Source organism: Elephantulus edwardii, unplaced genomic scaffold (assembly GCF_000299155.1).
Source record: "Elephantulus edwardii isolate Elephantulus edwardi_28Jun2011 unplaced genomic scaffold, EleEdw1.0 scaffold00063, whole genome shotgun sequence".
In the NCBI taxonomy this organism is placed as follows: domain Eukaryota; kingdom Metazoa; phylum Chordata; class Mammalia; order Macroscelidea; family Macroscelididae; genus Elephantulus; species Elephantulus edwardii.
The window spans coordinates 169,709-183,133 of record NW_006399813.1 but is presented as its reverse complement, the minus strand read 5'-3'; the positions used below and the strand labels follow the sequence as shown (position 1 = coordinate 183,133).

The 13,425-nt window shown below is 42.2% G+C and overlaps 1 protein-coding gene across 1 annotated transcript; it reads left to right on the top strand.

The window, feature by feature from the left end:
- The first annotated feature begins 2,319 nt into the window (after positions 1 to 2,319).
- Positions 2,320 to 12,867, top strand: ADIPOR1 (adiponectin receptor 1). The gene is made up of 7 exons (XM_006887879.1): positions 2,320 to 2,554; positions 3,766 to 3,882; positions 5,084 to 5,255; positions 5,712 to 5,898; positions 7,377 to 7,564; positions 11,709 to 11,902; positions 12,249 to 12,867. The coding sequence occupies exons 1-7, from the start codon at positions 2,414 to 2,416 to the stop codon at positions 12,375 to 12,377; spliced, it is 1,128 nt and encodes a 375-aa protein (XP_006887941.1). The 5' UTR covers positions 2,320 to 2,413; the 3' UTR covers positions 12,378 to 12,867.
- Positions 12,868 to 13,425: the final 558 nt, after the last annotated feature.

Sequence of the window (13,425 nt, the reverse complement as noted above, 5' to 3'; positions counted from 1 at the left end):
ACACAAACCCTTAGCTGGTGGTGGCCTGTCATAAAACTGCCAGCTAGAATGCCACCCCATATATTCATTTATTCATTTTTAAATAGGGGCCTGACCAAAATTAGGACAGTGTATCACTTTATGATCCATACTAGGATCTGAGAACAAGATTGAGGATAGAGGAAAATGGTGGTCTACCTCTAAATTATTGATGGCCGATATTCTGAAAACTGGTCCCCTTTTCAGCTTTCTCAAAAAATGCCCAGAGCTGTTATAATTTTTTTTGCTGATAATAAAAGTTATTTCTCAGTGAAGCCGTTTATTCAGTAATACTTCACTCTGAGGAAATTTGTTTTGTGGTCAGCCTTCTGGAAAAGATTTCATAATGTCTCTTCTCACATGGGTTGCCTGTTGCCTGAGGTTTTCAGGAGCCTCGTTTCCTGTGCTTGGGCTCAATTGTTGACTGTGACTGTATTGGCATCTGTCTTGTTAGAGTCTTGCACATTTAAAGGAAGAGGAACTGTCTATGTGATGACACATCTAAAGGCTCGCCACCCAGTGAGTTAATTGCTTTCCTCACTTTCTTAGACTAGCTTTGCCTATTGCTTTCAGCAGTGCTTGTGTGTTGAGCATAGCATGACTGCTCTGAAATTTTAGATTGCTCTTACCTGACTTACATATTTTTGTTCCTGTATATGCCATCAAGTTGGAACCTACTCAACAATAGCTGACCCTCCGCTGGGTTTTCAGAAGCTGTAAATGCACTGGAGGAGATGGCCCATCTTTCTCCCATAGAGAGGCTGGTGGATTTGAACTGCCTGTCTTTGGGTTGGCTGCACAACTCCTTACCCACTAGGATACCTGACTTATATTTATCCAAGAAATAATTCCCATGAAGAAATTTTGAAATAGTGGGTATCTTTGAACATTTTTCTCCTCTTAATTTTATTGAATTGTGTTTAAAGACTACTAGGAATGGCATCCACCTCCTAAACAGCATACCTCTGGAAATTCTATGAACGTTGATAAATGTTGATAATTGTAGAGGGACTTCAGGCCTTTTGTTCATAGGGTCGCTGAGTCGTGCTCGACTTGAAGGCATTCAACAGCAACAGTCTAAAATATGAGCCAAAAAATCATAACAGAATTCTGAAACTTTTCCTAGAAAACCAAGTTATGTTCTCCTACTGGATTTGCATCGATGTATCAGGTTTCTGAAAAACTCATCTGAATTGGGGTGCAGTGATCAGGACCTGCTCTTGCAGAGTAGGGGAGGGGGGTGTGGCAGAGGGCAAGGCTAGGCCTGCCTTATCTTCAGCATCCTGTTTCCAGGTAAGCTAGTGCTTATTTTAACCCTTTAGTGACTTGTGGGACATTTGATGTCCACCTATGTTTTCTGCCTCTGGAGTTTTGTGGGAAGCTGATATTCCACTTTTTCATTCTGTTCTCTGATAGGGCCTATATAATTATATGAACTTGAAGAAACAAGCCTCATGTCATGAACCTCTGCATCTGAGACCCTTTGAGACATGTGAACCAGATTTCATCAAAGTCTATTATTATTAAATGTTTTCCCTTTCATTCTAGGTGTCTACAATTACTGAAACATATGGTTTCAACAAAAAGTTTGAAGCAGAAAATTATTTAATCATGAAAGGGTTAAGGAGATTGTGATGAAAGCCTGTTACCCAAGTGTTGAACCCACAAGTATAATCCTATAATAGCTAATTAGTAGACTTTGGAAAAATTAACCACTGGGCATCCCGCCCTTAACCAAGCTACTTTTGTTTACAAGGCACATTGGTCAGAGCATTTGTAGATAAAACCCAGCTGAGTTCAGTTGGTATTTAATTCCTTTCTAGCCTAGGTCTTGTAGTAATTGCAATCAGGTGTTGCCTTCATGGTTTTTTGCTGTGGGTTTTTTTTCTGTCTCATAGCCAGTCCTTTCTTGGCAGCATGGCTGGTAGGTGAGACTCTTCCCACTAAATGGGATATAAACCTGTGGGAGGGAGGGCTGGATCCTGTTTAGAATCTTCGCCTTTAGAAGGTGGTCCTCATAGAAGGGTGTTTTGACAGTTTGGTGCCACAGCAATGGATTACTTGAAGGCAGGCAACCAGATACTATATATTTCGCCCTTATCTGTAAGATTAGTAGAATTCTGGGTAAAGGGTGATAGTAAAGTGCTAGGAAAAATTTCATTTCTGCAGTCGGTCTTTGGAGTTGGAAACAGAATGTGCGTGGTTTAACTGGACCTTATTTTATTCAGTACTGAATTGTAAAAATTAAACTACTGTCCAAGAGAAACTGTTAACACCCTTCATGTCTGTGTTTGCTTTTAGTGTCTACCACCACAGGGAGACCTCTGCCCCCTGGGGCTGAGAGGCCCCTGTCTTTTCCCAAGCTGAAGCTACACGGTATTGAGGTACCAGCCAGATGTCTTCCCACAAAGGATCTGCAGTGGCACAGGGCAATGGGGCGCCTGCCAGTAACAGGGAAACTGACACAGTGGAACTGGCTGAACTGGGACCCCTGCTAGAAGAGAAGGGCAAACGAGCAGTCGCCAATCCAACCAAAGTGAGTCATTTTATCGAGAAGTTATTCACTTCTCTAATAGCTTCCTAAGGCCTCTGAGAGTCTCTGTAAAGATTTTTACCTCCTGTAAAGGAGGAACCATGGTGCCCTGACAATATCCCTATCCCAGTTCTTACTCATTGTATGCTGCTCCCTCAGTAAACTTGCAAGTTTACTCATCTTTGTAAATATCTGACTGAGTGAAAGAAGCTGTCAGAGACAGAAGAAAGCTTAGGTTTGATTTTATGTAGCAGACAAATAAAAATCCCTCTCACTTTAACAAGGTCAGAGTTTCTATCACATAAAGAGAATTCTGGAAGAAATCCATCCAAGGCTGATATGGAGACTTTACTGCGCTCAGAGAGCTAGCTGCCTCCTGCCTAGCTCTTTCATCATGCTTAATGTACTCTCTTGTCATGCCCTCATTCTAGCCACTGTAAAGGAAGAAGGGAGAGGAGGAAAAGGGCCTGCTGTCTCCCTTTTAAAGTACCTTACAACACTTCCATTTGTATCTCACAGACCAGAACTCAATCATGTAGCCTTTGCTGCTGCAAATAGAGGTTAGGAAATACAATCTTCTTGTTAGGCACGTATCAAAGAAGGACTGATTGTTTATGCGGGATCATCATCAGAGAAGAGAAAGAGAGAGAAACTCCCTCCTTGCTAGGCAAGTGCTCGCCAGCATGCATGCTGCTGCCAGGGTTCCTTTGGGCACAGAAGTTAGTGCTGCATCTTTGCATGCAATCTGCTCTAGAGCCCTGGTACCCATGGGAGCTCCTGTGGATGTACAGCATAGTCAGTGTAGCTTCTTGGAATCCTCTTCTGGAGAACCATGGACAAAATTAAATTTCTGAGACTCTTTGACTTTATTGATAATTTAGAGGCCTGGAAGAGGGGACTATTTGGGAAACTGGAGAAAGTTGAGACCACTGCCTTAGAGCAGAGGATGAGCTATTCAGACTTAATCCTGTGTCTCTCAGATGTCAGACTTGTCTCCTGTGTGCTGACAAGAGCTTTTACTCTAGCATTCAGCGTATTACTAAACCTTTATTCTTTTGTAAGCTCAGCCTGCTATTTTGGGGGGATAGGCCACATGACCTTGTATTGGAGAGATAACCTGAGTTGAGTTTCTCTGGCTCTCTTTGGTCTTGGATGATATAGTTTATGGGGTTAATCCTAGGGTTGGTTGGTTGGTTTGTGTGTTTCTCCTACAGACTGAAGAAGAGCAGACATGCCCTGTGCCCCAGGAAGAAGAGGAGGAGGTGAGGGTACTGACACTTCCCCTGCAAGCCCACCACGCCATGGAGAAGATGGAGGAATTTGTGTATAAGGTGCAGCCAAAGGCTTCTGTCTTGAACGGGGAAATGCAGTGGGGTGCTGGGATGGTCCCAGCAAGTGAGGCTTCCTGTCCAAATCATGCAGTTGTGTTGAAAAGCTTTTACACCTGTCGACGGGTTTGTGTTTTATTGAAAGTCAAAGAAAGATAGGTGGATGGCTGGCTAAGTTTTTACTGCCTGCAGTGCTAGGCATTGTTAAAATTATACTCGGGGATCGAAGTTCTTAAGTTTTGTGCAGTGGATCCTTTGATGATCATTAAATATGTAAAAGTGGTACAGTAAGTAAATGTTGTCATTAGGCACCATTGAGTCAGTTCTGACTCATAGTGACGTTGTGTGCCACAGGACAGAACATCATGCCAGTCCATCTCGTTGAAGCTGGCGTTCCTCTTTTTTGCTGACCTACTACATGATGTCTTTCTTGAGCAACTGGGCTCATTTATTTATTTATTAAATGATAAGCCCTCGTATATTTTACTATAAATAGTATTTTGACATATCTGCAAAATTGTAATATATGAAAATATCTGTGATTTCTATTAGTGACAAATTCTATTAGTCACAAATTCTACTAAGACTGATGTGGTTTGCTGTCTGTTTATAGTTTGAGGGAAATGCTAAATTTGGTTAGGAGTGAATGAAAATCGTTTTCCCCTCTCCATTCCCTGGATTCTGTTCATTTTTGATGTTCCTTGCTTAGGAACCTCTACTCAGGTTTCAGTCCGTAGTAAGAGCTTAGAATCTAATTTGAGAAAACAAATAGAATCTGCTAGAGGAGAGTGCAAAGGAGGAGTCTATATATGTTTATTTTTTAATAATAATTTTTAAAATCACAGTTTATATAATCTACATTTTTCATTTGTTTTAATTCGCCATGCTTATTTGATTTTGAAATTTCAAAACGCTTAAAGAATATGATGTCATATATTCCTAAAGATTGAGAAACCTTTATGTAAGCATATCCAGATGAACTAACATGACCATAGCAAGGACAAAGATATTTTTAAAAAGGACAAATTTGGGTCAGACCTCTGCTATCCTCACTCATGCTGTGCCTTGAGTTACTTTCAGGGCCAGGCTAGCTCTCCACTGTTACCTAGACTAACCAAAGGCTGAGAAACACCCTCAACCGGTTGTCCCTCACCCCAGCGAATGTGTTCCCGAGCCCTGCCTTTAGAGAGTGTGTATGTTCTAGGTCTGGGAAGGACGCTGGAGAGTCATCTCATATGATGTGCTTTCTGACTGGCTGAAGGACAATGACTACCTGCTGCATGGCCATAGACCACCCATGCCCTCTTTCCGGGCCTGCTTCAAGAGCATCTTCCGCATCCATACAGAAACTGGCAACATCTGGACTCATCTGCTTGGTGAGTGATTAGGATGGAGAGAATTCTTGTCTTCTTAAATATCAAAGGACTATACATATGCTTTGTCCAGGGGAAAGGAGAACAAAGTTACTGCAGTGATTTGCTAGCAAGAGTTGTACCTTGAAATTACCAGTGAGCTTGATTACTGGTCTGTAAGAGAAAGAACTAGAAACAGAAGATATTGGAACTAGATGTTCTCTTGTGATCGCTTGCCAGAACCATTCTACATAGAGGCAGTTTCTTCTACTTTTTATTGTGTTCTTGTAAAACCAGATACCAGCATTTCAAAATAATAGTCCTTTTTTTCCTTGGGATGCTGCTTTTTCCTAAAATATTTGGACCACAATTCCCACACTGTAATTCTGTTACGCACTGATTTAATACTATCAGTTATCTGACACTGACCAAGCATACAGATTTGTCTTTCCTCACAGGCTCTTCCCTTCTTTCTCATAGGTTTTGTGCTGTTTCTCTTTTTGGGAATCTTGACCATGCTCAGACCAAATATGTACTTCATGGCCCCACTACAGGAGAAGGTGGTTTTCGGAATGTTCTTTCTAGGTGCAGTGCTCTGCCTCAGCTTCTCCTGGCTCTTCCACACCGTCTATTGTCATTCAGAGAAAGTCTCTCGGACTTTTTCCAAGTGAGTCAAAAGACTATCCATCTCCCATCAACAAATGAATGGATAGAAAAACTATGGTACATTCACACAGTGGAATATTACACAGCATTGAAAAATGGTGAACTCATAAAACATGACACAATATGGTGGAGCCTGGAGGACATTATACAGAGTGAAATACCTCCATCACAAAAGGACACTACTGCATAACACCACTGTTATAAAATAGGACAGACATGGAGAGGGTAGGGGAGATAATGGGGAAAAGAGTGGATAGATAGGTAACACTGAATTAGATCAGATAGATGAGGGGAGAACTGTCCAAAAGGAATAAAGGGCTAGGCATTATATGTATGACAGAAGTCTGAAACAAAGGGTGCATTGCAGAGAGGGACATTTTCAAAGTTTAAAAACAAGGAATCAAAAAACATGTAAAATCTACTGTTATGTACCTCTTAAAAGTGTTAAAGAGCAAGGATGTCCATTTAAAGACTGAGGTGCACCTATCCCAAGCCATAATATTACTTTTTAATTGCTTCATAGGTAAAAGCTGGACAGTAAACAATGAAGATAAAAAAGGCCATCCATCAGAGGGCAAGACGGTGTATTAGCATGACCCCTTGCCTAGTGTGCCACAGGAATGGCTTTCTGTGTTGTACAAGTAGCAGGATACTGAAGCTTTGTTCTTTAATCCTCCACAAGAAAACTCACTGCAGCCTTGTTAATGAGTCCAGTTATGGAGGGTTTCTTTACCTTCAATAGTACAATGTTGTGACTCATCCTTTATAAAACTTAAAGTGGCAACAGTCTGTTTTCCAAGACATCCTTCCCAATACTAGCTTACCTTCCCCTTGGCCTGAGCCAAAGCTCAGGGTGTGGTATAGTACTCTCTGCTTCCTTCTGCTGGTAATCCCACCCACTCGTTAAATTGAAGCTTATCTTTGCTGCCCATGCACTGCTGGAAGCCACAGATGTCCACCACACAGTGTTTTCTTCAGCTCTGAGCTGGACTCTGCAGTTTGTGTTTTTTTTTCTTGGAGTCTGTGCCCTCCCCCCATTTGATGATGGTGGTGGATTATTTTTTTCCCACAGTAACGAAAGTCCCCCTTGATAATATTCCTCGTCTAAGGGGTTTCGCTTAGAACTCAGTGTGTCAGAACTGGAGGTATTTCAGAGTCCTTCCCTAAGTGTGGTGCTGGGCACCAGCTGGATCATGATGAGCCTCCTAAATTTAAGTATCCACCTGAGGAATGTAACCGTTCACAATTTAGGACAGGGAATACGGTTCTGTCATCAGGGATTCTTAAAGTCTTTCTTACTGTAAAATAGAAATGCTTGTCTTGCCCAGATGACAGGATAGATTGTATGAGGTTGTAAGGAGAGGACACTGAAGATTATCAAATACTAGAAGCAGGTTAGAGACCAGGCCTGCTAAATGAACTAAAGCAAATTCTTCATTTCCCCCACTGATTTGTTGCAACCCTGTTGTTCTTTTCTAGACTGGATTATTCAGGGATTGCTCTACTCATTATGGGGAGCTTTGTCCCCTGGCTCTATTACTCCTTCTACTGCTCACCACAGCCACGGCTCATCTACCTCTCCATTGTCTGTGTCCTGGGCATTTCTGCCATCATTGTGGCCCAGTGGGACCGATTTGCCACGCCGAAGCATCGGCAGACAAGAGCAGGTGAGTATCAATGCATAGTGTAAACTGAGAGGTATCTTTGGACCTTTTGCTCAAGAGGCCCTACCGTTTGCTGCCCAAACGCTAATTTATACTGAGAACTTTCAAAATAATCTGGAACTTCAAAGGTCATATTCTCCACTTCATGCTGTGCAAACTGGGCAGATCTTTACCAGTTAGCTGGCAGTTAACTGTAAGCCTTGGCACCACTGCCTTGTCTATAGTTGAAGTCAGTTAAACAGTATAGCAAGCAAAGCCACTGTAGCAAACTAAGCCCTCAGCCAGAAGTGTCGCACACTCCCACCCAATTCCCTTTTCTTCCTAGCTAAGGCAGAAGTGCTTCTTTCGTCCTGTAATGTGTGCTGTGGTCTGGTGACCGGTGACAGCCAAAGGGAATGGAGCCCCCTGTCCCTACAAACCCTGAGGTCATTTTGCATCACTCCCTCTAACTGTGACTGGCTACAGTCTGCCACCTCCTCCACCCCGTGACATCATTCCCCTCAGCACTTTACCTAAAGGATAAAAATGAAAACAGACTCATTTTCCCAAGGATTATAAGGCTCTTGTTTGGTAAATAAAAAAACCCCTAAACACTGGTAACAACTAATGTAGTAGCGACACATAAACATACTTAATTTGTGTTGTCTCATCTAGGCTCTTAATTTAAAATGATATTGCTTGTCAGTAGCACCAGCAATTACCACTAGTCTACAGTTCCATAATGGGGGAAAATCCCCAGCCACTGCTGTCTATTTGATTCCAACTCTTAGCAGCCCTCTATCACGTTTCTGAGCTGTAAATATTTATAGAAGGGACTGCCTTTCCTTTGTTGTTGTTGTTAAGTGCCATCAAGTTGAGCACAACTCAGAGCGACCCTGTGAACAAAAGACCTGAAGCCTAGTCTATATCTTCGTTTCTCTACATTCATAGAGTTTACAGGGACATGTTGTTTAGGAAGTGGATGCCACTCGTGCTTTCAAGCCTTTCTCAATCTGTAAGTTCCACCAAACACTGTCCACAATGAGTAACCATTATCACATTTGCTACATCAGTGGTACAGCGTTCAGTATCACAGCAACCCCAAGTTACCTCAGTACAGCGAATTGACAGACCAGGTGCTGTACCATTTAGAAAAATGTTCATCCCAAACACAATTAACACCAGAGACTAGAGATTTCCTCAAGGCCCAACCACCAAGTCCTGTTTGACTTCCAGCCCACAGCTCATTGTTAGCTAAATCTGGCAAATCCAATCAATTCACACACATCTTATCATGAAAGAGAAAAAACAAACAGTCCACACCTGACTCTCACCAAGACAAGAGAAACAGTCTTCCAGAATCCAACTACTTCACACATGAGCCTCCAAACTTTGTTGTTGTTGTTATGTGCCGTCGAGTCGTTTTGGACTCATAGCAACCCTATGCACAACAGCCCTAAACCCTGCTCTATCCTGCGCCAACCGCACTGCCTCTGACACACCCACCCCGATTACCCCAGTCACCGAATCAATCCATCTCATAGAGGGTCCACCCTCCCAAGCATGATGTCCCTCTCCAAGGACCCGTCCCTCCTGGCAGCATATCCAAAGTATGTCAGACGAAGCCCCAGAATCCTTGCCTCCAAGGAGTAGCTTGGTTTAATCCTCTCCAAGATGAATCTGTTTGTTTTCCTGGCAGTCCATGGTACATTCAGTACTCTTCTCCAGCACTACAGCTCAAAAGCATCCACTCTCCTTCTATCCTCCCTAGTCATTGTCCAACTCTCTGATGCATAACAAGCGATTGCAAAGACCATGGCCTGTATCAGGCACACCTTAGTCTCCTGAGTACCTTAGAGAGGTCCCTAACAGCAGACTTTCCCATCGTGATACGCTTTTTGATTTCCTGACTGCTGGTACCAAGAGTGTTGACTGTGGAGCCGAGCAAACTGAAGCTGTGAACAATCTCAATCTCTTCGCCATCCATCCTGACGCTGCCAATTGGTGCAGTGGTGAGAATCTTTGTCTTCTTGACATTGAGCCTCAGTCCATACTGAAGGCTGCATTCCCTGACCCTTCGCAGCAAGTGCATGAGGTCCTCCTCAGTTTCAGCAAGCAGGGTTGTGTCATCTGCATAACGCAGATTGTTAATAGATCTTCCACCAATCCTGATGCCACTATTCTCCTCATAGAGCCCAGCTTCTCGGATAATCTGCTCTGCATACATGTTGAAAAGGTATGGAGACAGGATACATCCCTGGTGTACACCCTTCCCAATTTTGAACCATGCAGTGTTACCCTGCTCTGTTCTGACTGCTGCCTCTTGCTGTGCTCCTATCTTCAGTTAGGAGAGTTAAATATTTATCCAGGCTCTGTGTTTAAATAAGGATACCCACAAAGATGATGGTAATTGCATACAGTTCAGGGTGGTAGTGTTGAAACTAGTATCCATTCTTCCTTGCTCTGTTGCCTTATTTTGCCCCAGCAGCTGTGGACAACTTCTCAGTTCAAGTTATGTACCAAGTCAGGAGGTTAGGATCCTGGTTACTTAACTATTTTATGATCTTAATAGTAAAGCTTTCCTTTCATAGCTTAAGAACCAAATGGAGCCTTGAAATCTAGTTCTATACATAAGCCAATTATCACAAGACTTAATGTACTGGGTTGGTTTGTTGTTGTTGTTGTTTTCCCCTTCAGATTTATAAATTAATTATTAAAACACCTAACTATTTTGACTCTTGGCACCAGTAGCCAGGAAATCAAAAAACGTATTGCGATGGGAAAGTCTGCGGTTAGGGACCTCTCTAAAGTACTCAAGAGCAACGGTGTCTCTCTGAAGACTAAAGGTGTGCCTGATACAGGCCATGGTTTTTGCAATCACTTGTTATGCATCAGAAAGTTGGACAATGACTAGGGAGGATAGAAGGAGAATTGATGCCTTTGAGCTGTGGTGCTGGAGAAGAGTACTGAATGTACCATGGACTGCCAAGAAAACAAATAGATTCATCCTAGAGAGGGTTAAACCAGGCTGCTCCTTGGAGGCAAGGATTCTGGGGCTTCGCCTGACATACTTTGGACATGTTGTAAGGAGAGACAGGTCTTTGGAGAGGGACATCATGCTGGGCAGAGTGGAGGGACAGCGCAGGAGGGGAAGACCCTCTATGAGGTGAATTGATTCAGTGACTGGGGTAATTGGGATGGGTGTGTCAGAGGCAATGAGATTTGCACAGGAATAGAGCAGGGTTTAGGGCTGTTGTACATGGGGTCGCTATGAGTCGCAAACGACTCGACGGCACATAACAACAACAACTATTTTGAACAATGAAAAGGTTTCTTCTCTTTGCAATGATAATTATCCTACTTTGAGTCTCTCCTCTTGTTTTTAAAAATGAATTATTTCCTTGTATACATATGAATGTTCAGAATAAACAGCCTCATTTGTTAGGGTTTTCGGTCCGTAAACTGTCAATTTATGCAGCTCCTACACCAATGAAACCAAATTCAGGGGCAGAAAGTGGCTGCAAAGAGTTTTAATTTATGCCTTTTTTACTCCACATTCACTAGTTTCCAAAAGTAAATGGGTAACACAAATACCTGTAATATATTGTTTTTGTCTGTATTTATTAACATACAGTGGGCCAGGAGACACTGTGCTTAAGTGCGTAGATGCTACCCAAAAGGTTGGCAGTTCAAACGTACCACTTGCCCTGTGGGAGAAAGATGTGGCAGTCTGCTGCCATAAAGGTTTACAACCTAGTGGCCATGTGGATAAGGAGTTGCACTGCCAACTCAAAAGTAGGCAGTTTGAATCTATCAGCTGCTACAGATGGGCACTCTCCTCGTGGCGATTTACAGCCTCTGAAAACTTGCTGGAGGGTCAGCTAATTATAAGAAATGGACTTGACAACAGTAGGATTTTGATACTGTGGGAAATGTGAAATTTGTTCTTGGTGTTCCTGAAAGGTAATAGCTGTGTGAGCATTAAGACAGTCCATTCTGGATGTGGAAGAGACATTTACTGACTGTTACCTGTCTGCTGACTAAATTTCCTAAATATGTGCTAGTCAACAAAAACTAACTAATTATCCTACAGCTTTGCATTTCAGAGAAAAGTGTCTTTCACGTGCCTATTTCCATACTTGATGGTCTTCTGTCTGGTTTCTTTCAGGAGTGTTCCTGGGACTTGGCTTGAGTGGTGTGGTGCCCACCATGCACTTTACTATCGCTGAGGGCTTTGTCAAGGCCACCACGGTTGGCCAGATGGGCTGGTTCTTCCTCATGGCTGTGATGTACATCACCGGAGCTGGCCTTTATGCTGCTCGAATACCTGAGCGCTTCTTTCCTGGAAAGTTTGATATATGGGTAAGGAATTACTCTTCCAGCGAGGCCTGTTAGTATATGTGACTAACACAAAGTTAAACACCTGAGTAAAGATGCTGAGAGACATAGGAACCATCTAGTGTTTGAGACAACACATATATGTACATAAATGAAAAATACTATGCTTCTTTGGGTAGGACTAAAATCTTTAAAATCCTGTTTCTAAACAGGACTTAAAATCTGTTTCTAAAATCTTTACAAGAAGCATCACTTTTACCACATTAAAAAATTCTTTGAAAGGTGAACTAGAAAAGACAAATGCTTTTTCCTTCTTGTTTCTCTTATCTCTGCAGTAAAGCTAAATGTTTGTCTCTGTTTATCCTTACAGTTCCAGTCTCATCAGATTTTTCATGTCCTGGTGGTGGCAGCAGCCTTCGTACACTTCTATGGGGTCTCCAACCTTCAAGAATTCCGTTACGGCCTCGAAGGTGGCTGTACTGATGACTCCCTTCTCTGAGCCTTCCCCCCAAAGGGGTGGAGGAGGAACTTCCCAAGTGCTTTTAAAAATAACTTCTTTGCTGAAGTGAGAGGAAGAGTCCGAGTTGTCTGTTTCTAGAAGAAACCTCTTAGAGAATTCAGCCCATTTTCATACCCCCTGGACAATGCTTCTTTGTTCCTAGCTGGGAAGGGATTGAGTGGTCTTAGCCTTTCCCCTCCCCAGCAAGGCGACTCGTCCCCTCACAGAGACAGTACTTCAAAGCTCATGTTGAGATTTTACTCCCTCTTCCAGCCATTTTGGAAAAAAAAAATGATAGACTGGGACTCTTCAGAAATTCTGTTTCTGGAAAATGTCCTTCCCTTACCCCTCCTTACTTTGTAACCTGGCTTATAATGGGCCCTCCGTTTTTGTAGCACACTTTTCAAAAACAATTATAACCTGGTCCAATCTTTCTAGGGCCTGGATCTGCTTATACAGCAGGAAGAACAAAGCCACCAACTTTTACATAGCCCGTCTAATCATGGAAGTGTGTCCTGGCTTCAAATAACTTGAGTTTTAATTTTTTTTTTTTCCCTTGGCAGAGTGATGTAAAGTTAAAATGGGAAAAGATATTTAATATTTAATACTAAGCTTTAAAAAAAAATCCTGCTATCATTACTATGTATCTTGATGTGAGGACTATGATGATAATAAAAGAAAGTACAAAAATCAGTTGACATTCAGAGATGTAAGGTTTAGTTTCAGCAGTTTGCATAAAACTTGAAATACCTAAAACCTGTAATAACTTCAGATTCCACAGAGGTATAGATTTTAATCACAGACACTGATAGGCTATCTATTGTGGCCAGTGAATGAACCTACCAGAATTTCCAGTATCTCCATAGAGCTTTATTTTTCTCTACTTATTGCACATGAAAGGAATTATTATGAGGTGTTCAAGAATTAGAATGTTTTAAAAGTGTTAGGATATATCCCTTAGGAATATCAAGGACCTTTATGTTCACATTCCAGTAACAGTCTTACTTAGGGTTGTCTCAAAAGGGTCATTCCCTGCCTTTTTGTGCCT

Excerpts from the sequence above, each read along its gene's own strand:
- ADIPOR1 (XM_006887879.1), top strand. The coding sequence starts at position 2,414 with ATGTCTTCCCACAAAGGATCTGCAGTGGCACAGGGCAATGGGGCGCCT. Across the intron at positions 5,899-7,376 it reads GTCTCTCGGACTTTTTCCAA|ACTGGATTATTCAGGGATTG; the intron begins GTGAGTCAAAAG and ends GTTCTTTTCTAG. Across the intron at positions 7,565-11,708 it reads GCATCGGCAGACAAGAGCAG|GAGTGTTCCTGGGACTTGGC; the intron begins GTGAGTATCAAT and ends GGTTTCTTTCAG.